This window comes from Eptatretus burgeri, chromosome 18 (assembly GCF_056783735.1).
Source record: "Eptatretus burgeri isolate ZD-2024b chromosome 18, Ebu_testis_v1, whole genome shotgun sequence".
Classification (NCBI taxonomy): Eukaryota; Metazoa; Chordata; class Myxini; order Myxiniformes; family Myxinidae; genus Eptatretus; species Eptatretus burgeri.
The window spans coordinates 10,809,123-10,834,745 of record NC_140978.1 but is presented as its reverse complement, the minus strand read 5'-3'; the positions used below and the strand labels follow the sequence as shown (position 1 = coordinate 10,834,745).

The 25,623-nt window shown below is 41.6% G+C and overlaps 1 protein-coding gene across 4 annotated transcripts in view; it reads right to left on the bottom strand.

Annotated features, from left to right (window-relative positions):
• Positions 1-25,623, bottom strand: part of BBS7 (Bardet-Biedl syndrome 7) — an 82,562-nt gene that overhangs the window by 29,763 nt on the left and 27,176 nt on the right. For 3 of the 4 annotated variants that reach the window (XR_015053311.1, XM_085864217.1, XM_085864218.1), the window contains exons 7-15: positions 22,029-22,145; positions 19,400-19,530; positions 16,583-16,667; positions 16,328-16,430; positions 15,888-16,080; positions 7,993-8,067; positions 7,827-7,889; positions 7,517-7,656; positions 1,238-1,402 (exon numbers count right to left, since the gene is read on the bottom strand). Coding sequence is in view for 3 of the 4 variants with exons in the window: in XM_085864217.1 (XP_085720343.1) it covers positions 1,238-1,402; positions 7,517-7,656; positions 7,827-7,889; positions 7,993-8,067; positions 15,888-16,080; positions 16,328-16,430; positions 16,583-16,667; positions 19,400-19,530; positions 22,029-22,145 (1,072 nt within the window). In the remaining variant the exon portion in view is untranslated. The remainder of the gene's footprint in view (positions 1-1,237; positions 1,403-7,516; positions 7,657-7,826; positions 7,890-7,992; positions 8,068-15,887; positions 16,081-16,327; positions 16,431-16,582; positions 16,668-19,399; positions 19,531-22,028; positions 22,146-25,623) is intronic. The other variant, XM_085864219.1, reaches the window with a different exon arrangement.

Genomic DNA, 25,623 nt, shown 5'->3' with positions numbered 1-25,623 from the left:
AACTAGCTATCCAGCCAGTATATATTGTTACGTTTGAGGGGGGGGGGTATGCATTCAAAGGGTAATTAGGATGTTTAATTCGGTATGCCATGCTGTTCGAGTTTACCAGGATCTCGATGTAATAAGTAGCAATTCAGTAGTGATAAGTTGTCAAGTAAATGTTCATTTCTTCAAGGGGGGAAATGATAATTGTCACGTAATTAGATAGGGACACGGGATAGGGTAAGTGTGTCTGCGTAAACCCCTTTTTGGTATTCTCTGGAGACTGGCCGTGACGTCACAGGACAGTGCAGCGGATGGCTCCGCCCCGTGATCACGATTGGCAGAAGGTGACGGCGTTGGGCCAATAAACGGCTCGATTGGAGGTGACGAGGGCAGGAGGATAAAAAGGTTCTGTTCGGGGTCGAAAAGGAAGAGGAAGAAGATTACAACCAAAAGATCGTGTTTTTTTTGGTGGGGAGGCTGTTGCGCGGGGAGCATCATTGTTGTTGTGCTGATTCGATCGTGTTCTTGATCGTGTCTTGGAGCCTTGCTGAGCCTCGTGCCTCACCTTGGTTGGCTCTGGGGTTCTGCTGACTCGGAGTACGGGGTCGAACGGCGGGCGGACCTGCCTCCCTCTCCTGCTCACAACTTGGCGCCAGAACTGGTTCCCTGGCGGCTGTGAGCGGACTTGGGCCAAGACCAGGAGGTCGACAGCACCACGGTTTCTCCTGCCCCCCTGACGAGAGCAAGGCCAGCTCATCCGACGCCGATCCAGGGACAGTTGCGTCCACACCACGGTCCAGCCTGACCACCAGAAATAGCTACGTTGTGTGTGTGTGTGTGTGTGTGTGTGTGTGTGTGTGTGTGTGTGTGTGTGTGTGTGTGTGTGTGTGTGTGTGTGTGCTTGGCGCCTTAGAGGGATTGAGAACTGTATATTCATTGGAATTGTCTGTGTTTTTTCCCCACGCCCGATCCCACACCATCCCGTCGAATCGCCCCGGATCCCCCTTCTTGCCGAGTCTTGTTATTTCTGGTAATAATAAAAACAAATAAACATCATCAACTCAGTGAAAAGTGACTCGTGCCACCTTCCTCGTTCCGTTTGCGGTAGAGCGATTAGAACCGCCATGTTTGGGTTATAAATAAATAAACCGCCTCCATCGTTTCGGCTCATTCTACGTTGGCGGGACTGTTCAAGTCCCGTGGACGTCACAATATGTTGCCTGAAGGAAACTGACACAAGATGTTTACATACCTGTAGTTGCATTGCAGATGTGTGTCCAAAAAGGTGTTTCGAAAGCAGTAGGAGATGTCACTACCCAGAGGCGCTCTTTCTGGTAATTCAGGCAGACATGATACAACCCATGAGTGTATTTCAGCCAAGCTGAAGCGGCCTGTTAGTGAAACCATGTTCATTGGCCTGTAAGACATAGAAAGAGTGCCGACCACAGTTCCTGACGAAGGCTACAAACAACCCATATTTGATGAACCATGAAAACTATGATATAAGGAATACACTGAATCAATTCTAAAGGAAATATCTGATAAATACAAACCACAAAAATGGTAATATCACTTCTGTGCTCGTAAATATATGTCAGCACACCTTGAAAAAAAAAATCAGGAGTTGGTCCATCACTTGAAATCCATCTTTCAACCCAGACAAATTTTACACTCTCATTGTCTCTCCAAAAAGACTGTTTGGCGAACCCTTCTATCGACAGTATGTCTTTAACAAACCTCTAGAAGAAGTTCAGTAATTGAAAAGTTTGAGCCTCAGTATCAGCCATTATCTGTCTTGGGCAAACCACATATCCAAGTTAACCTGCAAAGCCGCTGACTGGGTGCCAAGTTTTTATTTCACAAATCTAAACATTTATCAAATTAACAGGCCTATGTAGGCAATTCAATGGAGTACTGCTCTCCCCTTTGGGTTGGTGCCCCCTGCCGCACACCTTGCACATCTGATGGTGTAGAAACCAAGGGCCTCAATATCATTGGAAACTTCCACAATGAAGCAGAGTCCCAGGACCTGTTTCACAGACACATAGTATTACAGACAGGTCCATGGCCTCTATCGTCTACTGCCACCTTTCTGGGCTTGCACCCTCTGCCCTTTGTATGCTCTGTCCCCACCTCCCTCCCTCCTCAGGTTTCTGCAGGACACATATGGTGTACCAGCAACCCAGGTTTGCGAGCAATCCACTTCTTGGGAGACACCCAAAATCTAGGCTCACTGCTCACCTCCACTAATTAGTTTATTTTTCCTCTTGCCTGTGGAACCAACTTCCTCAATCTGTTCAATCTCGTTCTTCCCTCCAGTTCTTCAAGACAGCAAGTTACAACCTTGTCAGGTCATCCCTCATTCATACTCATGATCTTTTCTGCATACCCTTCTTTCCTGGTTATTGTTTTTTCTACCGTCTCCCTCACTCTCCTTTTCATTAGGTCATCTCTAACGAGATGACCTAATAAAACCAGTCTCGATGTATGCCCCCATTTTTTTCTTCCGATTTTCTTGATATTTGGTATGTGGGTGGATGTCGATGAGAGATGCACGACGGTATGACCTTTGACCCTATTGAAGGTCAAGGTCAAGGTCACTCCAAAGTTGCGAAATCGTCCATTTTCAAAATCTATCCCCTACGCCGTTTATGATCCGATCTTCGAAATTCCTTCGGATTCTGATAATATGGAACAATATCTAAATTTGGTCAGGCCGGTTTTTTGAAATTCGTCCTGGTTATCGAGTCACGTGTCTTCAAAGTTGGAAAAATCGTCGATGTGATATGGTCAAAAAAAAAATTAGCCCGATCTTGATGAAACTTGGTATGTAGGTAGGGGTCGATGAGTGATGCACAACAGTATGACTTTTGACACGATTGAAGGTCAAGGTCACCGATGCTGTAAACTTGTGAAATCATCAATTGTCAAAATATCATCCGCCATTTATGACTCAGAAATGCGGTTTGATTTCTGAGGTCCGGTTTCTATCTTTTTGAAGACACATTGATCATAAATGATAAATCATAAATGATTGATTTCGTCTGTACGTTGGACCAAAAGACAAGACGACATCGAAGCTATTCTAAGCCGATCAGAGATCCACATCTACAGAGCTTCAGAGATGACCGTCACCCCCCAACCGGGGGTAATTTTTTTTCTGTTTCATTTCTGTTTCATGCCCAGTTTTCCATTTCTATTCTTGCTGTGTATGAGCTTGTATCCAGCTTGTTCACCTCCATTGTCCTCCTCCACCTCTCCTTGTTGTCATTCTTCTCGACACCCATCCTTCCTCCAATTGTCCTTCTGTTGTGTTCCTCTTTGCTGCTGTTGGTGTGTTTCCTCCCTTTCCACTGTTCTTTTTGTTCTGTTATTTTCTGGTCTGTTCTGTGTTCTAGCACTTCCACAAGCCTCGACTTTCTATCTCCCCAAAAATTCTGTTTTTTCTTTCTCAACTCCTGAATCATGTTCTACTCGCAAAAGACCCGTCCCCAGTGACGGGAAAAACAAACAAAAGTACCCGTCCACAGTGATGAGAAACGTTTAAGTTAATCTATCAATTTAAATTATTTCATGGACTTAAAAAAAATATTGTGTTGCACTCTTCATTTCACTCGGATCCAAAGTTCTGAGCTACTTATACCGACTGCCCACTGCAAAATTGTGGTGAAACATCAGGCGGAGGAGGTTGGATTTGTCTGAAACGAGGTCAAAATATCGCTATTTTAAATTGTGTTACTCAATGAGGATCTGCATGAAATCCTGTATACTTTAATCCAGATGTTCATGTTGATTTCAAAGATTACTGGAAGGAACAATAAAGTGACTGATGATAATGCATCAAGAAAAGTGAAATGAAAATCCAAAATAACCAATCAGCAGCTTTTCAAACGCAGCAAGGGAAGCAGCCGCCGTAAATGGGAGAAAAACAAATGTATGGATAGACACCACGGTTTGTATTATATAAGAGATGATATATGCGTGAGTGCTATGTGCAACCTGAGAAAAAGGGAATTCCAGCCTTCTGTAAATATGTATTACCTCTGTGTCTCTCATAATCTAAAGTATAAAATAAGAAGACTGATAGTCATTTAAAATGTTTTGGAACCATTACCTGGATATGACTCACCATATTGCTAAAGGGGAAACAATAGATGGGAAAGCAGAATATGTGGAGTTACGCCCAAAGAACAGTGAAAAAATATAGCCTTATATATCTTATAAAACAGCAAAATATTTTCTTGTCTAATCCAATTACATTTGTTAACATGTTCATTGTTCTTCCATGATGTTAACCTTTCTTGTTGGTTTTATTCACCAGTTCTTTACTTTGTTCTGAGAACAATGTGGAAAAGAAAGTTAACAATAACTGTGAGCCAGATAATATTTTAAGTTCAGATATTATAAAAGGCTCATAATTTACAATGAACACATGAACCTGAGACATCAAAAAAAATTAAGAATTAGAAAAACATTCAAACAAAATTGCTATTTTCTAGTACTCAGGAAGTGTAAATGACAGCAGAAGCTATACCAATAAATGTCAGTGTCAGTGTGTCATTCAGTCAGTCAGTGTGTGCATGTCTCCTTCATAAATCCAAAACCATGAAACCTAGCAGCTTGAAACTTTGTATGCATAGTAAGAGAACTCCAAGGGAGTGCATGAATGAAAATTGGGTGTTTGGGTTAATTAAAACACCCCTTTTGAAGACAATTAACGGCCATATTTAATTACATCCTTTATCATGCACATCCTCAGACACCTCGCTGTCCCTCGAAGTCTGTGGGGTCTTAATTTGACATTTTTTGGGGCCTGCTCAACAATGCCTTGACTTAAAACAGGCCGCAACAATTTCTTCATGAGAAAGTTTTTTTTTCTTCACTTTCCTGATATCATTGATTGCCTGATCATCATACCTACAAATTGCTGGACGCTTATAAATGCCAGGAGACGCCATCATCCATGGCTTTATTTCATTTCTGCACATGCCACAACCTCTAGAATCTCTTAAACTAAGACAAATTTCAAAATATAAGCTCAAGGACTTAGCAGCAATTGTGACTGCTAAAAAAAAAAGTTAATTTGTCCAATTCAGACATAATTTGATATTTCAGGCATCTCCAAGAGTTGTTTAATCTGGCAGAGCGGCGATTGCTAATCGCTTGCCAGGCCAGCCGTTTCTCTTATCAACCTTTCGTTGGAGTGCTTCCTTGAGTGCTTAAGCCACTTTATGAGTGCTCTACAATATTCACACTGTCACTGAATACTGTTTATTGATCAATTGAACAAAGTCCAAGGGTCACTCGCCTGCGTTGGTCACGCGTTGTTCTGCGGTGCGTCGGGTGTTGGCTGGCTCGCTGAAAATGTACAAATTTTTTTTTACACCACATTTCCCTTTTTGTATGATATTCTTTCATTATACAACCTGTCACTTCGGCAAAGATAAATACATATAAAAACTAGAGGGGGAGCACTCGGTAGAGTGCAAAACCTCCGCCGCCAATACTGCTAGGTCACTCAAGTGAACCTGATATCCTATTCATTCAATTTGACGTCAACAGTGCTCACAGAGTTATAGTTTGCAACTTTTCCTTTTACTTTGAACTTTTACATACTCAATTCATTCGTCATAACTCGATTCATTGAGACAGGAATTGATTTTACGTGGGTATATCCACCTGGAGTTCCAAAATCAGCTGCAATTATAATTTTGGCATGTTTTTTGTTGGAAATCACTTAAAACATGTAGAAATGCAAAAAAAAAAAATCGAAATTTTGTTGAAAAAAAAGTTGCAAAATTTTGTTTTTTTTTCTCTAATTTTTTTTTGGGGGGGGGGGGGGGGTTGGAAATCACTTAAAACATGTAGAAATGCAAAAACAAAAATTCAAATATTTTTTCAAAATGGCCGCCATAGCGGCCATATTGGACTTTGGACCAAGTCCAGAATCTAATGGCATGATCCTTGGACCATACCTAATCCCCCCACCAAGTTTCGTCGAAATCTATCAGAGTTTTTCCGTAATACTGTTCACAAACAAGCAAACAAACAAACAAAAACAGAAAGGGGTGAAAACAGTAACTTCCATCCATCTTCGATGGCGGAGGTTAATTAAACGTTTCGTTTTTTAAAGTTTCAACTATTTTGTGGAGTGTTTCATGAGGCCACTTGGCATGCACTCTTCAAGCTTCGATGGTGATACCGCAGTTAGGAAGGCAAAATAAATTATACGATTACAATGAGTAAAAATGTTTTCAGTTGTTACGAAGTGATGAATCGCCACATCATGACAGGATAGCCGAGAGGTATGAACACTTGCTCTCAGCTATCTAGCCTGGGTTTGAATCCTGACCCAGCTCTAAACTGTCATCTCGATGTTTCACAGGAAGGGCGATTCATCAACATTTGTGCCATCTCTCAGATGGATGTTAAACTGGTTGTCACATTTGCCGGTATCCACCCCCCCCCCCACTCCTCTCCCTCTCTCTCTCCCCTCTCTGTCTCTCACTCCTATCCCTCACTCTCCCACCCCATCCCTCTTCCCTCTCCTGTCCCCATCTTGCTCCCCCCCCTCTCTCTCTCTCCCTCTCTCCCACCCCTTCCCCTCCCCCTGCTGTCCCACTCCTCCCCCTCTATCAAGGGAACTGTTAAGGACTGATGGTTTAGTTTTGAATTTAAATCTTCTTCCCCATTTGGGTAGCTTGTACGAATCAGATTCAGAGTGAGCCGACCGGAGGGGTGCAAAGGTCGCTACGTGTGCGAACATGCATGCATGCAGACAGGCAGACCTTTGCCAGGTAGATAGCATGGGTGTTAAATGCTCCTGCCCAGTTTTATATGGAACCCGGTGGTTAAAAAGAAAATGTTTCTGTTTGGGCACGTTTTATCACCCTTCACTTTCCCTCCCCTCATGTTGCTTTCCATTCCCTTCCCCTCATGATGCCTTCCCTTGCATTGCCCTCACATCGCATTCTCTTTCCCTCATGTTGACTTACCTTCCCTTGCCCTCACCTCTCTTCACACTTAGCACCCCCACTCTCCACCCCTCATGGACATCTCCTGGCGATCTCCATGTGCTGTATTAACGTGCTGTTTTAACATACCCCATTTTGTTCAATCCTGCACTACCCCCCTCCCTTCTTGACAAGTCCCATCACCAAACACAAGTCAAGCTTACCTCCTCCCAAACCCTCTAACCCCTCCACATTTCCCCTAGCCTCCTCACTCCCAGCCCCTCCCCTCCAGGAGTGTATAGCACTCCGTTTGGAGGTGTCGCTCTCCCCCACCCCCTTCCTCGCTCTTCCCCCTTCCTAGCTCCCCACTTCCTCACCACTCCCAGCTCCCCCAGTCATCCTTGCTTCCCCCTCCCCTCTTCCTCTCTCCCTCCTCTCCTCTCTCCCTTCCCCTCCAACCTCTCCTCCCTCCTCTCCCTCTTTCTCCCCCCATTAATATTCCCATCAGCGAAGCGATGGGTTGTTTTTGCTGGTGCATCATACGCATGGCTGGCCTCAATTACATCAAAAAGCCTCACCTGCTCTGATCTATGGAGCATATACGTTGGTGCAGGGACAATGGTTTGATGAAATACTGTCGTACTTGGCAAGTCCGTGGCTGCAGACGTGCAGTGATGTAAGCCTGCAAAATGCCGAACTGACCCTCAATCGAACGGACCTTCAGGTCAAGAAGCAAGTGGAAGCACAGGTTTAGGTTAAACAAAAGTTAACAAAAGGACTTCCCTAAACCTTCCCAAGTTTATCTGATACAACTATTATTGTATTCTTCCATGATAAATAATTTTGAAAACAGTTTAAAGGTTGTTTTTCGATGCACCAAGCACACACCTTGAATTCCAAACGGGTTGTATTGGCTTGGCAACGGTAAGTTGCTAGGAGGAAGTTACTATTCTGCAATAAACAAAGCAATATTAATTCAAACTCAAGTGTTAAAACTCAATAAATGGTTTTCAATGTGACACCCTAAAAATCAGTCATATCACAACATGCTCACCTCATTATCACAGACACTGTGACTCACGACAGCAGAGTTTTTGTCCACATCATCAATATCAATTGGGATGTCACTCTACAAAACCAAAAGAAAATCATAGGAGAATACAAAATGTGCCTGATCAGAATAAAATAACAAAATGGATTGAATCTTCATACAAAAGTCAAAGAGTAGGAAATTATTTGCCATTTGGCGAATATAAAGTGTTAATCAGCTTTGAGGGAGCTTTGAAATTTATTCACTATGACAAATACTCATTCAAGCAGATCAGCGAGAACCCAAAAACTCGGGGCCAGATAAAAATAATACACATAGCTTCAAGAGAACAAAGGACTTTGAATCAAATGGATTAGACAATTGGGAAAACTTGTTCTGACAAGTCTGGCACAAACAGAACGTCGCTTATAGTAACTGACTTGAAAGCTGTCAACTTCATTATGTCACTGCATTGGATAAAGGGAATAATTAAAGCAGACTTCAAAGAAAACTTGTAAACAGTCACAATTCATAGCCATTACAGTTCTGGAAAATACCATGAATGCAATGAGCTGTTAAAAAGTCTATCAGCTGCATAGAATAATTTCACTTCCTTCTTTAAAGGTTCAGAAGGAACAGCTAATAATTTGGTTCACTCAGAGTAGATCTTTAACAAGTCCCAGCATGGATACGGTGACCTTCAAAAGCTCACAGCAATGTTGTAGTAAGTTATTTTTATTTGCACGAAGATCCATGTGTAACAGTCTCAGCAAGGACAACAGACTTGTGCTGTCTTGTCTTGGTTCATTTTCACAAAAGCAATTGACTTGATTTTGATGTTTAAACAATAGTGGGTTTATCTTCTCACAATTTGTTGACATACATCACAATGTGATGAATTTATTTGAACATGTGATATGTAATAAAAGTCATGTCATGGGCTTCCAATCGTGATACCATTTTCCAAATGTAACAGACATGCATGGTCAAATGCTGTTTTGGATTGGCCTGCAAATGAAGTTCCAGTACAACGAGCACGTGATATAACAAATATGGCACACTTGTCAATTTGAGTGACCAATTGTTTCATAGTGAACTATAAAAGCACTCGATAGAGCGCACACCTCCGCCAGGCTGAAGAGTTTACGTTTTGTATCCCACTGAAAGGCCGGAGCTTGATCCGGACATCCAAAATCGAATTGGCTTGTTGTTGTCACCTGACCAACTCATTCACCAAGTTTTGTCTTAATTAGTCCAAAACTTTTTGAGATATCATGCTATGTATCATTTTTGGCCCTATCTCTCAATAGTGAAGGATGAATTGATATATTAAAAACTATTGTATCTGGAACCAGATTCGAATTTTCACCAAAGTCAAATTGATTTATCCTCGCCATACACCCAACCTGTCCACCAAGTTTTGTCCATATCGCTCCAAAACTTTTTGAGATATCATGTTACATATACTTTTTAGCCTTAACACTCAATGGTGAAGAATCACTCAAAAAATTAGAATGGCACTCAGTAGATTGCATACCTCCACCAGGCTGAACAACTTACATTTTGTATTCCAATGAAAGACCAGATCTGGATCCGGACCTGAACTAAAATCAAATCGGCTTGTTCTTGTCACCTAACCAATTCATCCACCACGTTTCATCCGAATCCGTCCATAACTTTTTGAGATATCATGCTATATAGTCTTTGGCCCGATCTCTCAATGGTAAAGAATCACTTAAAAAAATTAATACAGAAACACCAGTGCTTTGCAATAGTCATGTGATCCATAGAGCTTTCTATTACCAAAATGTCCATGCTCATCTTTCACAAGATGGAATTAATTATTTTTAGATCCTCGTGGAGGATCTCTAAGTCTTACTCACGTTGTTGTTCTTCATCTTCTTCTTGTGGACTTTTTTGTTTCACAGCCTACAGTTTTTATCGAAACTTCCTGAAACGTGGCATATATATGTAAAAATACCCTGCGCAGACAGTAACCATCTCCGATTTTGAAAATTCCTCCCAGAAAAAAAGTTATGACGTCAAAATATCTCCGCTAATGGAAATCGCCCAAAAAATTATCTGCGAAACTCGGCAAGCTTTTTGAATTCTGTTTGCGGGAATCGAACAGGGCATTAGCAGAGATGAATTACCGCACATATGATACATCACTATGACGTCATATAAATTTTTATGACGTCATTCCTATTTTTTGACATTTTTTGTTTCACAACCCAGAGTTTTCATCGGATCTTCGTGAAACTTGCCATGTATATGCAGAAAGCCCACACTTAGACAGTAACCATCTCCGATTTTGGAAATTCTTCCTAGAAAAAAAGTTGACGTCATAATATCGCCGCTAATGAAAATCGCCTATACCATTATCTCCGAAACTAGGCAAGCTGTTTGAATTTTGTTTGCGGGAATCAAGCCGGGCATTGGCACAGATAATTTATCGCAAACCTGATACATCACAATGACGTCATAATCGTTTTTATGACGTCATTATTAAGAGGATGAGGATCTTCGCTCATTTGAGCTTGTTACTTCCACAGAGGCCAGGTGCAATGTAATTGGCTCCTGGAAAGATTGAATAATGTATCATATGTGCTTATTAAAAGCTGATATTCGAAATATGTTTCCATATTTGATGATTGAAACTCATGGCCTAACTATGTCGAAATATAGAGTGAAATCGGAAAAATTTAGGAATGATCGATTTTTTTTTCCTAACCCGAAATAATTAAATAATAAGGTCCACAGAACGAGAGGTGAAATGGCTCCAAAATTCATTTTTTCACTCTTTCTTTAAAGGTAATTATTGTCTGTCTGATTTTATATTTTTTAATCTTAATATATGGGACATTTTTACAAAAGCAGGTCAGGTAACGGTAAAGACTGTCCGAGAATTTTTATCAAGCATATATTGCCCAGTCAGTGCAGAGGCCTTATGGTGATCCTGCATTGCTGACATCATTTGAACATTTTTCTAGGCCTTATAAGGGGTTCAAGCACTATTTCGAGAATATCAAAGAAAGTTGATTTTTGAGTTTGTTCTTTACCGTTACCTGACCCGCTTTTGTGAAAATGTCCCATATAGAGTGCCTTCAGGAAGTATTCACACCCCTCAAATTTTGTCACATTTTGTTGTTACAGCTTGAATTTGAAATGAATTAAAACTAAATTTTTTGTCACCGATCTTCCAGAAATACCCCAAAAATGACAAATATTGAAAACATGTTTTCAGAAACTTTTACAAAGTAATTAAAAAATTAAAAGCTGAAATGTCTTGCATCAACAAGTATTCAACCCCTTTGCTGTGACACTCCAAATTGAGCTCAGGTGCATCCAATTTCCTTTGATCATCCTTGAGATGTCTCGACAATGTGATTGGAGTCCACCTGTGGCCAATTCAATTTATTGGACATGATTTAAAAGAAACACACCTTTCTATGAAAGGTCCCACAGTTGACAGTGCATGTCAGAGCAGAAACGTTACCATGAAGTCCAAGGAACTGTCCACAGAACTCCGAGATAGAATTTTGAGGAGGCGTAGCTCTGGGGAAGGGTATAAAACAATATCTAGAGTGTTGATAGTTCCTCAGAGCACAGTGAGCTCTTCCTAGAGCTGGTCGTCCGACCAAACTGAGCAACTGGGGAAGAAGGACCTTGGATAGGGAGGTGATCAAGAATCCAATGACCGCTCTGACAGAATTACAGTTATTTGGCTGAGATGGGAGAATCTGCCGGAAAGACAACAATCTCTGCAGCACGTCACAAATCAAGGCTTTATGAGAGTGGCCAGATGGAAGACACATCTGAGAAAAAGGCACATGATAGCATGCCTAGAGTTTTAAAAACGGCACGTGAAAGACTCTGAGAGCATGAGGCAAAATATTCTCTGGTCTGATGGGATGAAAATTGAAGTCTTTGGTTTGAATACAAAGTGCTTAGTCTGGCGGAAACCAAGCACAGCTCATCACCCATCTAACACCATCCCTACTGTGATACATGGTGGTGGCATCATGCTGCGGCCGGGGATGCTTTTCAGCGGCAGGGACTGGAAGACTTGTAAGGACAGATGGAACAATGAGTGGAGCCAAATACAGGTAAATCCTTGAGGAGAACATGCTTCAGAGTGCAAAAGACCTTAGACTGTGGCAAAGATTTATTCCAACAGGACAATGACCACAATAATACAGCTGAAGCAACACTATAATGGCTTCAGAACAAGAATGTGAAAGTCCTTGAGTGGCCCAGTCAAATCCCAGATTTGAATCCCATTGAGAATCTGTGGAAAGACTTGAAGAATGTTGTTCACAAGTGCTCCCCATTCAACTTGACAGGGCTTGAGCAAATCTGCAAGGAAGAATGGGAGAAAATCCCTAAATCCAGATGTACAAAGATGATACAGACATAGCCAAGAAGACTCGATGCTGTAATAACTGCCAAAGGTGCTTCGACAAAGTATTGACTCAGGGGGTTGAATACTTATTGATGCAAGACATTTCAGCTTTGCATTTTTAATTAATTTGCAAAAATTTCTCAAAAAGTGTTTTCACTTTGTCATTATGGGGTATTTTGTGTCGATCAGTGATATTTTTTAAAAATTTAATCCATTTTAAATTCAGCCTGTAACAACAAAATGTGACAAAAGTCGAGGGGTGTGAATACTTTCTGAAGATAATGCAAGTTCCCACAGGTGATTGTGTTGTGCTTTGGAGATGGTCATGTTGTGCTGTTTGTGTTGTGTTTTGAGCCCAGAGTGTGTAGGTTAGGCAGATGGGCACTTATTCTGGCAGTGAGGGCTGCTGCTGGGTTCGATTCCATGGTTTGAATTTTGGGATTCAGCTGAAGTTGAGATATTCTGGGGCTTATCACATTTTTGGTTGTAAAACTTGTGCTGAAATTAAATAAAGGCATAAAACACAGGAGTCTCCAGGTGTTTATAAGCATTTCAGATACTGTATGATGGGCTCGAGGGCCTCTTGGCCCGAGCTGGGTTTCAGGGTTTCAACTGCGGGTTGGACTTGGTGGTGGGCCTGGCTGCTGGAAGGGTATTCATTTGTCTGGTTTGTGAGTTCTTTGGCACTCTAAACATCTCTGGGCAGTGTGTGACCCTCTCAGAGAGATCCAGTTCCAAAGCGGGTAAACAGGGTGGCAGCCACAGTTTGAGTCGCATACCTCAAGGGAAGCCAATGTATAATCTCTTTAACAATAGTAGTGCTGTTTGAAAGTGATGGGTGGTTTTGCTATCCTGTTTAAATGTACTGTTTTAATGTACCCCATTTCGTTCAATCTTGTGCTAATGCTGGCAGACCCTCCCTCGCCAATCCTCACCTCCACTTCCACTCAAATCCCCCCCCCCCAATGCAAGTCAACCACCCGCTCTTCCCTTCAAGTCCCACTACCAAAAGCAACTCCAGAATATCCCCTTCCCCTCCCCATTTCCCCCTTCTTGCTCCCACCCCCTCCTCACACCCCCTACCTCCTGGAGTGTATAGCAACATGTGGTAAAGTATCGTTCTCCCCCCTTCCTCACTCCCCCTTCTCTTCCTCCCCTCCCTCCTCACTCACCCTCCACCATCCTCACTCTCCCCAGTTTTCACTCTCTCCTCCCCACCCCTCTGTCCTCTCTCCCACCACTCTCACTCTCTCTTACCTCCCTCCTCCTCTTTCTCTGCCCCCCCCCAGCCCCCTTTTCTCTTAGTATTCCCATCAGCGAAGCGACCGGTGGTATTTGCTTGCACAACATATTGCAAAAGGAAAAAAATATCAGTGAAAGTAGTGTGGAGAAAATGAATAATTCCTGTGTCGCTTGGTTAGCACAAAGTCAAATAATTCTACTTTGTGAAAGCTACTTGTTGATCGTCGTCATCATTGCCGTTGCCGTCATTGTTGTTTGTAGGTAAAACCATGCTCAGCAAGGATAATAGACCCGAACAGCTGCAGTGCAACTGAAGGAATTATTTTCACCGAAATGGACAATCAAAGTCCTGTCAAATATCTGCTTCAATGGAACAGGAAGTTCAGGTCCAAAATTAATCATGCTCATCCAAATAAGGAGCCAAATTGAAGTGGCCAAGCCAAAAACACTTAGTGATACACACAAGGCAAATGAGGTATGGCACCTTATTATGAGAACAGTATAATGGACAGCAACAATAGAATCCAGTTAATTTATATATTAAAGTCGCTAGATTTCTCCGTCCGTCTGTCTGTCACACTCTTTCCGCTTGGACGTCATTACAGCGTTATATCTGGGACATCAATACATTTGGGACGTCATTACGATGTTATGTCTGGGAAATCTGGCACTACGTCTAGCGCTAGGCTCGACCTCACAGACATGCACGCTATCCCGGTGCCCAGCACTCAACCCATCCCATTGCTTCACTGATGGGAATTGAACAATACAACCCATATATCTGACTGTTTGACTATCTGACATCTGCAGGCGACAGTCTGAATGCCAGACACTAGATGTCAGGATGGAGTATTTTATAAGATTTAGCTGTATTAAGATAGCGTTGTGTTACGTCATTATGTCGAGCACTAGGCTACGGCTTTACAGTGGTGTATTATTTCAGAAACCACTTCTGACAACTGCTAACAAGCCATAACTAATTAGCCAACGTTTCTTAATTGTTGCGTGACAATTATTGTTGTAACACTATAGTCCCTTTATTGTGGCTTTAACGCGAGGTTGGTAGCAGTAAAGAAAATGTTTCTGGAATAAAAATTTTTTGCAAATATTGACTGTCAATAAACTGTATTATTGTACTGTAACATATATAAGTTATGTTGTTCAACTACCATCAGCGAAGTAATGGGTTCAATACCAGTAAGAATGTAGAGAGCAGTCCGGAAAGGTTTTTTTTGCAGTGAACAATGTACTGTGTGCACATAATTCCCATACCTTTCTATGGAAGGCCACTGGCATGCAAGGTGGGCCTGTTGAATGTGAGCATTGAGGACAACACTTTGTTCGGTGAAGGTAAAGCATCCTTAAAGAAATGTAACAGCACAATCAAATGTGTTTATCTCACTCATGATCAAAGACTCTTGCTTATCATACAACCGGTGAAGAATCACGATAATACTGCAATCTGTACAACATTGCAGTGTTGAAATGCTGCTCTCATATTGCTCATTTGCTGGTGCTATATTAAACTTGATACTTGATGTGATTTTTATCAACATCACGTTCATCAAGGTGTGCAGTAGGGAAGGTGGTATGTATGCTAATATTTCACACTTCTTTTTTTGTATGCAGCACAAGGCTAGGTGGAGCATCATTGGCTGAGGGCATGGCTGTGCCCCTGATGCAATGCCCTCTGTAGGTTAGTGCAGCAATTTGGAATTTGTTCATGCTGCTGGCGCTAGCTCACCTCCTCTTCTTGAAGGACACTGTGGGGTCTTTAGCATCCACCAGCTAATGTCGGCATACAGGATGCCCATTTAACATCATTCCAAGGGATGGAACACACAATGATGAATCACCCTGCCTGTGAAACACCAGAGTGACAGTTTATATTTGGGTCGGGATTCAAACCCAGGCTAGACAGCTGAGAGGCGAGTGTGTGTACCTCGAGGCAATCCTTCCAGCACTCTTTCACACTATAAATCTTTCCATAAGGACATCACGGCATGTACACCTTGTCCAGTTTGGCCAGCATTTGGAGTGGTGTTCGTGTGTTCTGTGCAGTGAATATGTGAGGCAGTGTATATATGTATGTATGTATGTATGTATGTATATATATATATATATATATATATATATATATATATATATATATATATATATATATATATGTATATATTACACTGCCTCACATATTCGGAGTCCCAGTATAATAGATATTTAACATAAAAAGTAGTCCATATAATGTAATCGTTAAAACAAGAATTTACTTTACCTGCAACAAGACATGGTCAATTGCCGTCTGGACTTCGATGCCCAGTATGTAGGTGGCATCCTCCGAGCTGAGCACAAACTTGTCTCGAATTGAGAATGGTGGAATGGATGATAGTGTGGCATCTGATATTGAGCTTTGCTGGTAACGCTCACGTTCCTGCAGCACTTTGGCCTGTAATTCATCCAGCTCTGTCCTATGCAGAAGGGAAGCAATTAACCAGAGAAGAACTAATGTCAAAATATTGTCAGTTTCATAAAAAGTTTTCAATAATTGCGATTCTGTGTTTAACATTTCTATTGCAAGAGTAAAATCTAGAGATATGCAATTTACTGTAAAATTTATCACCTTATTTTGATTGAAATTGATCTGTCTGAATTATAAAGTAGCAAGCTGCAGTGTAGAGTGTGTCACATGGCAGGGCAAGACTTTGTGGACATTACCGCAACTTTATCAGCTTGGTTTCTGTCTCTTTGTTGATATGCAATTCATCGCCAGGCCCAGCCTCTTTTAGTAATGGCTCTGTTGTCATGCCTAACACCCAGCCTGTTAAAGTGAATAAAAGTTTGAAGAAATGCTGACAAAGACATGGAACATTTTTGTCTCTTTCCATCTCTCTCTATCAATATCAGTATTTTCTTTCTTTGTAATTGACTGCTGCAGGTCAAGGAAAATAGAAAACTCAAGGTGCATCATACCTGCATAAGAAGAAGCCACTATTTCATTGTATCCAGGCTTGCCCACACATCCTCCTTGAATTGAGGTGACACTTTCAGCCAAAACCTGGATAAATGATGGAGCACAGAGTTTCTACCAATTATGAAGACGAGCAGAGTACCCACCCAATGGGCGATCTTGTTCCAAGCATACAACAGGTTCTTGTGACGCATACCTTTATTTGAGCGGTGTACAGACAACTGACAGCTCTGTTTTCGCCAAAAAAAAAACCCAGGTTTCGTGCATGAAGCAAAAATATGTCTACTGCTAATAATTCAAAACACCACACTGCACTGGAAAACGTGGGTACAGGAATATTGTAGTGTAAACGGTGGAAACCACCCACCTGGAGGCGGTGCTACACTATACACATTTGCATAGAAAATTTGCATTCTTCCCACTCGCCCCCCCACCCCACCCCCCCCCCCAAGACCACCGGCAAAGATAGAAATACCCCTATACATTAATTGGGGTCATGCTGATCCGATGTAGCAAGTCTGGATGTAATCAGCCCAGAACTGTAGGAGGAGTAGTGTGGCAAGCAAGCAAACACACACAAACACCGGTCCATAAATTATATTAAGGATGAAGGCTTACACAGTCTACTTATCAAGTCTATAATAAAATACAGGTTGTGCTATATACCTCACTTTTACACCAGTCCACATCCAATATCCTTCCCCAAGTATAAGATCGGACGCATGGCTAAGTCACCACCAAACTGTAAATCTTTGGTTCAAAGCTCACAAATAATTGGAGGTCTGTCTCTATCTCTGTCTGTCACACACACACACACACACACACACACACACACACACACACACACACACACACACACACACACACACACACACACACACACACACGGAATAATCCAATTGGTTATTGAATCAGGCAGTCAGTAAGCTAAAGGATGTTCAAATTTATATAGAATTGATGATTTATTTTGGTGACGCATCTTCTGGTAAGATATCTTTCTTCTCATTGTAAATCTACTCTCAACTGCAGATCAAAAAGATCTTCTGAAGTACAGACCAGTGAGCTTATTTCCAATTACAAGCAAAGTGATGGAATCCATCATTGCTGTTGATGTCAAGTCATTTCTGCTTTCAAACAGCCTGATCTCTGACCATCAGTTTGGATTCTGTCCTGGTCACTCAACTCTGGACATACTTCTGCTACTCTCTCAGGAAAGGTTGGAGACTCTAGATTTCAATAAAGAGGTCAAGACCATCTCTTTTGACATATCTGAGGTATTTGTTAGTCTTGTATCCTGCTTTACTTGCCAAGCTCTCTGCCTATGACATTCAAGGACACCTTCATTTCTGGATTTCTGACTTTCTCCCCCCATGCAGTTAACATATCACTGTCAATGGAAGCCTATCCTCCCTTCTCCCAGTGGAGGCTGGAGTTCCCCAATGCAGTGTGTTGGGCCCAGTTTTGTTTATCTATGATAATAATAATAATAATAATAATAATAATATTAGTTCCCTTACAAAGACCTTCCATGCAGGAGGCCTGTGCTATGATTGCCAACCAAATTGTTGTTTGTCCATGCTCTATCCTTTTTAAATGCTGAACGTTAAGCAAGGAAGCAGATGCTGCAATTATTATGCCACCGAGGCTGGTCAAATGCCCCCAAAAAATTACCACACCATTGCTCTGGAAAACCCTCTCTTCCTTTCTGCAAACGACTCTACATTCTGTCGTAGAGACTGCTACACAGACTGCAGTTGCTATACAGCCTACCTTCGTACAGGCTGCTGGACAGACCACATTCTGTGATACAGATGGCTAGACAGACTGTACCCGATCCCAATGTGAGATAGACTGTTGCTGAATCACTCTCTGCTGATCTGATTTGGTTCTGATTAGGTTCTGATCTGAAATATGGAACGTATCCTTCAATCCTGGAACATCTCACTCTCACCCTGTCACTCCAGAAGAATCGTTAAACTAACCCACCATCACACTATTCCCATGGTCAGCCATTGGAAGAGATTCAGTCTCTTGAACTTCTTGGCCTCACCATCAGTCATGATCTCTCCTAGGCCAACCACATAGCAAAACTAGCCTCCAAAGCCAGCCTCAGACTGGGCATTCTCTATCAATACAAGTCTTTCCTTGGAAAATCAGAGCTACTCACAATCTACAAGGCCTTTGTCCATAGCTCAACAGAGTACTGCTCTCCCCTATGGGCTAGTGCCTCAGCATCAAATGTGTCTCTCTTGAGTTCTGTAGAATATAAAGCTCTCAACATTATAGGAATCTTCTGTGACAAGGTCTCTGTTTTTTACCACCTCTTCTCCAATATTGCTCCCTTTGTTCTCTCTTTCCTTCCACCCTCTCAATTGCACGTTCTTGCAATAACACCCTTTGGTTAAACTTCCAAAATCTCGGCTGACTTCCAAAAATCTCCACGAATCGAGTGTGTTGATTTTTTTTTGTCGTCTTCATGTTAATGTTTGCTTGTCGCCACACAAATTACATCACATTTACAGACAAACACAAAACTGTATCTCAAGCAATGTGTACCTCATAAAAGTGTATCACTCATCTATTTCCATGAGTTGCTATTTACATATGATTATAATAGCATTATGCTTTGGTTTTAGTTCTATGACCATTTTAGTTGTATGATGTGTCTCTTTGCACGCTTATATGTCTAAAAAGTGTTACAATCAGTTTCATGCTGAATTATTCTCCAAAAAAGCATCAAATGTAAAAATAAAACTAAACATTACAATACGTGCATCTTGTTTAACACGTTGAAAAACTGGACCACAACAATAACTTACGTGTTCATATTTCATCATCGGCTTCCCAGCACTGTCAAAGGCATACATTTCCAGCGAACCATCATCCCTTCCCACAAGGATTTCCTTCACCCCATCACTCAGGATATCAAAGCAATCCAAGCAAAGGATGCCTACAAGAAAATTAATTATTAGTTCACAATATTAAATTTTAAAAACGGTCATAAATATCAAATGTTGACTGGAAGCATCCCTTAAAATATCGTTTAGAATTTAATTAGAAATTTCACAGTTATAAATTATGCCATTACAACATTTGTATAGGATATCATACTGGCAATAAATGCCAATTTCATTACCTCTGCCACTGAGGGTGGGCGGACGTTATGTTTTCACCCCTGTCTGCTTGTCTGTAGGCATGATATCTCAAAAATTATGGACGGATTCGGTCGAAATTTAGTGGACAGGTTTGGGTGGGTGACCAGGACAAAATGATGATATTTTGCTGAAGATCAGAATCCAGATCTGATAATTTTTCAATGAAACAGCAGACCAAGAAGGAACCCGAATAAGTAAATAGCAAAGATGGAGTCATCAGGAGGAACCTGAAAAGGATTCGGGTTTCAGCCGCTACTCCACACAACCCTCAAATCAATCCAGGAACAGACAAGTGAGCCTTACAGAAGAATTTCTGCAAGATTTCACTTCTCCATAGCAAGAATTCACTCCCACTTCTCCTTAAGTGATTCTTGACTATTGAGTGATAGGTCCAAAAATGATATATAGCACGATATCTCAAAATGTTATGGACGGATCCGGACGAAACTTGGCGGATGAGTTGGGTACTTAACAAGAACAAGCCAATTTGATTTTGGTTCAGGTCCAGACACAGATCCGGCCTATCATTGGGATACAAAATATAAACTATTCAGCCTGGTGGAAGTATGTGCTCTCCCAATTGCCGTTCTTGTTTATATACGTCATGCTTGCCATCAGCTTGACCAACTACAGTGGTGAGAAAAAGTTGGTGAACCCTTGAGAATTTTCTGTATTTCTGCATAAATTTGACCGACAATGTGATCAGATCTTCATCCAAGTCCTCATAATAGATAAAGAGAATCTGATTAAACAAAGAGCACAAAAAAATCTACCTTTTCATTTATTTATTGAGCAAAATGATGCAACATTCAATTTCTTTGTCAGAAAAATATGTGAGCTCTTGGTTAATCAGCTCAATTAAGGGGGTAATTATAGTCAGGTGTTTCCATCAACGGGATTACAATCAGAAGTGAGTTTGGGTGGCCCTGCCCTCAATGAAAAACATAAATTTTGTTTGTCTCTATCAGAGTCTGGTGTTCACCATGCAGTTTGTGGAAGCATATCATGCCCTGATCAAAAGAGATTCCTGAGGACTTCAGATGCTCATCGGTCTGTGAAGGATTACAAAACCATTTCTAAAGATGTTGGGCCCCACCAATCCACTGTCAGGCAGATAATGTACAAATGTGGAAAATTCAACACCATTGTTACTCTTTCCAGGAGTCGTCGTCCAACGAAAATCACTCTAAGAGCAAGGTGTGCAATAATCCAGGAGGTCACAAAGAACCCCAGGATAATGTTGAAGGATCTGCAGGCCTCTCTTGCATAGGCTGTCAGTGTTCATGAGTCCACCATCAGGAAAACACTGAACACCAATGGTGTGCATGGGAGGGGATAGCAAGAAGAAACAACTGCTCTTCAAGAAGAACATTGCCACCAGTCTCAATTTCTCCAAAGACCACCTGGATGATCTTGAAGGCTATTGGAAGAATGTTCTGTGGACAGATGAGGCAAAAGTGGAACTTTTCTGGTTAAATGAGAAGCGTTCTGTTTGGCGAAAACCAAACTGCATTCCAACATAAGAACCTCATCCCAACCGTGAAGCATGGTGGTGGGAGGAGTATCATGGTTTGGGGCTGCTTTGCTGCCTCAGGACCCGGCTGGCTTGCCATCATTGATGGAACCATGAATTCTGAATTGCACCCACAAATTATACAGGAGAATTTCAGGGCATTCGTCCGTGAGCTGAAGCTCAACAGAAAGTGGGTCATGCAGCAAGACACCGATGCTAAACACACAAGTAAATCTACAACAGAATGGCTGAAGCAGAAGAGATTTTGCATTTTGGAATGGCCAAGTCAAAGTCCAGACCTTAACCCAAATGAAATGTTGTGGCAGAACTTGAAGCGAGCAGTTCATGAAAGAGAGCCCACAAATATCGCTGAGTTGAAGCAGTTCTCCAAGCAGGAATGGGCCAAAATTCCTCCAAGCCAATGTGCAGGATTAATCAAGAGTTACAGGAAACATTTGGTTGAAGTAATCACTGCTCAAGAGGGTACCACCAGATACTAAATGTTAAGGTTGACATACTTTTTCCAACAAAGAAATTAAAGTTAGATCATTTTGCCCAATAAATGAAAAAGTAGATTTGTTTTGTGTGCTATTTGTTTAATCAGGTTCTCTTCATCTATTATTAAGACTTAGGTGAAGATCTGATCACATTTTAGATCAAATTTATGCAGAAATAGGGGAAATTCTAAAGAGTTCACAACCTTTTTCTCACCACTGTATAGATTTACTTTCAATAAAACAATAATTATTGCTAAATATGTAGTTTATTGGGAATACAAACCTCCTCTTCGTTTTTCAGTTGTGGTTTCCCATATGCAGTTTCCTGTTTCTGATGTGACTTTTACCAAACCCAGCTTTCCATTGGATGTGCCATACAAAACCTCCTCTTCATTCCCTCCTAACAAAAAACAAACAAACAAAAAATTAATATTTCCGAAATACAATAAAAGATGAAAATGTAAACAGTTTCTATTTCTCCCTGTTAAGGGCCCTGTCACACCTTGACGTTTTAGCCAGCGTATGGCAACGTATCAAAATGTATGTAAAACGCTGGCGTATGCTGAACTATTGATGATTTTTTTTCAGTTTTGGGCATATTCATAACGAGTTGGACGTATGCATAATGTATTAGTAACATACACAGAACGTTTCGATAACTTATACCAACGAATGCTTAGCGTTTTGTCGTCGTTCACAACCTATGCCGAACGATAGTCTAACCTATACATAGCGCGGCAGCGTATAGCCGACGATCACGTGGCGTAGCCTATTGATAGGCTGCCGCTCAACGATTTAAAGGCCCTGTCACACCTTGACGATTTAGCCAGCGTATGCCGACGTATGAAAAATTTGTCTAAAACGCTGGCACACGTCGAATACATTATGGGTAAGTTTGGTATACGTTAACAGCATGCTGAAGCACGCTGGCAAACGTCGTAGTACGCCAAGCTCGTCGACAAATTTTAAGCATGCTCAAAATTTTTCGACGTATGCCAGGGTATGACTCACACCTTCCGCATACGCTGGCCATAAGTTGTAGGCACGTTATGCGATTGTTGACACACGTCGACACACATTACTTGTAAGTTACTCATAAGTCGAAACACGTCAAGGTAATGTTTAGCGTACCCGAAACTTATTTCTAACCCATGAGTAACGTGCTTTGAACCTATGAGTAACGTGCTTTGAACCTATGAGTAACGTATCTGCAACGCATATTGACGTATGTAGACGTATTTGACGTCTTCCGGACGACCACAGGACTTACTGAACGTGTTTCTAACTTTCAGCTACCGTATAATGGCGTATTGGCAGCGTTTAGGGGAATTGGTACATAAAAATGGGGTTCACAGGAGGAACCCGTCAGTGTTCGAGACTCCATGGTTTATTTATTTATTTATTTATTTATTTTTCTTCGGCATGATGGTGATGTTGACACTTCGATTTCGAGTGCAGTTATGATTTAAATCGTTGAGCAGCAGCCTATTAATTATATTATATTATAACCGCACGAGAAATCTTGTCATTGAACATTTTAATCAGTTTGGCTTTCAGATTTGCACTTCGATAGTTGGGGTTACTGTGGGCAGTTTCACTCAGTGCTGATACATAGATGTGGTGCAGAGAGGACAGTTTCACTACCTTGTTTTGTTCAAGGACACTTGTCTGGACAGTGAGGCACACAGCATCAAATGCTTTTTCGTGAGCTTCAACAAGGCTGCCTTGCATCTCGCATGCTACTTGATCTTCACTCCACCATTTCTCTGGTGTTTGCATGTAGTCAATTAAGCATTTTCTGTGAAATTTTGCTTCGCAAGCAAACAAGTCATGTCCCCTTATCCGTATCAAGAGTTTCTCATCTTTCTTCTATTCGGCCATCTCTGGGACTGACTTCCATGCGTTACTGGTGCATTGGCTCAAGCCTTGTGTAGTCCATGATCCCTTAACTTTAGTTGCCTTTTTTTCTTCGGATTCGCAGAATATGCAATCTGGCTTGAAAAGAATATGATCTTTTTCAGTGGAAGTTATACATGTGGGTCTCTGTCCTGGTGTGGATTCTGTTGATGTGGACGATGATTGTCCAAGCCGATCTAGGTTTCCAATGAACCATTTGTAGCAGTTCCAATGATACCCATGATGTGTAGCGATGTCAACTGGGATCAGATTACACTGTTCTTGCATATGATAACTGGACGTTACTGGTTCTGTAGTCTGCGCTCCTTGATGTCACGAATTTTGTCTATTTTGACTTGAGCAGTTTTATCATCATTGAAGAACTTGAATGTTCTATGAGAGATGCCAACAAAATGTACTACACAACATGGCTGAGTCTTTTCACATGCTTTCTCCTTTTTACCCCTCAGCCCGAATTGGCTAAGGGGTATTGTCGTAATAGGCGTTGTCCAGGCATCCGTCCGTCTGTCAACTTTTGGTTTCCGTCGATTTTGAGGAGCACGCCTTGTCCGATTAAATATATTTTTGCAGGGTATGTTGGGGTTGAGTAGAGGAAGGTTCCTTTCGAAAATGGGCGCGCTGCGATTTTCAATGTGGCCTCCATGGCAGCCATCTTGAAATTGGTTTCCGTCGATTTCGAGAACACCTTGTCCGATTAAATCCATTTTTGCTGGGTGTGTTGGGGTTGAGTAGAGGAAGGTTCCTTTTGAAATTGGGTGCACTGCGATTTTCAATGTGGCCTCCATGGCAGCCATCTTGAAATTGGTTTCCGTCGATTTCGAGAACACCTTGTCCGATTAAATCCATTTTTGCTGGGTGTGTTGGGGTTGAGTAGAGGAAGGTTCCTTTTGAAATTGGGTGCACTGCGATTTTCAATGTGGCCTCCATGGCAGCCATCTTGAAATTGGTTTCCGTCGATTTCGAGGAGAACGCCTTGTCCAATTAAATCCATTTTTGCTGGGTGTGTTGGGGTTGAGTAGAGGAAGGTTCCTTTCGAAATTGGGCGCGCTGCGATTTTCAATGTGGCCTCCATGGCAGCCATCTTGAAATTGGTTTGCGTCAAGGGGCTGAGGGGTTACGCCCGCTTTGCGGAGCTATTTTTATTTTTTTGACTTACTGCAATCGAAGGTTATGCTCTTCCTTGCCTGGCCTGCCAACCAACATGGTGCTCGAGAAAAACCGTCCTTCATAATTGAATGATAAAGAGCCCCTTAATTTTACTTGCTGTTGAGAACAATGGGCAGGTTGTAGATAGCTGAATGAATGGTGGATTTAGCAGAGCGAATGAAGTGAAAATGGAAAACACATTTTGTGGCTCATGATGTTTTTTTCAGTGAGATGTATTAAAATGTTTAGTGCCAGTGCCAAAAAAACCAACAACATGCAGAGGCACATTTTTCTTCATCGAGCCACAACACATGTGAAGGCTGTCTATGATTCTTGTTCCTGCAGCACTTGCTTACACCAAGGCTGACTTTGGGTGGTTGCTTGTGCATCTCCTCAGCAGGGATGCCCCCATCTCTCTCTACCTCAATCTCACATCCACACAGCTCTGTAACTTCAATTAGACTCCAATTAACTGCCTGTCTTTGCCACCACACCAGCCTTAAAAGCAAATTTGCTCTCTGAAACCAGCACTAGTGAATCCAAGATCCCCTTGGTTTTAAAGCTGTCATTCTTTTGCTTCCATTTTCCAGCTTTTTCCACAAAATCAAAGTATTTCTTCCCTACCTCTTTGTAACTTTTACATCATTGTTCCCCAGGGTAGATAACAGGTACTTCAACTCCCACCACCATGAGGCCTAGCAGGTTCTGCTACAAAAGCAGTTTTGCATTTAAATCAATTGTAAATGGACTGTAGTACATTCTCTCCACTGTAATGTTTATGCAGCTGCCTTGACACAATGAAAGTTGATTCTTGT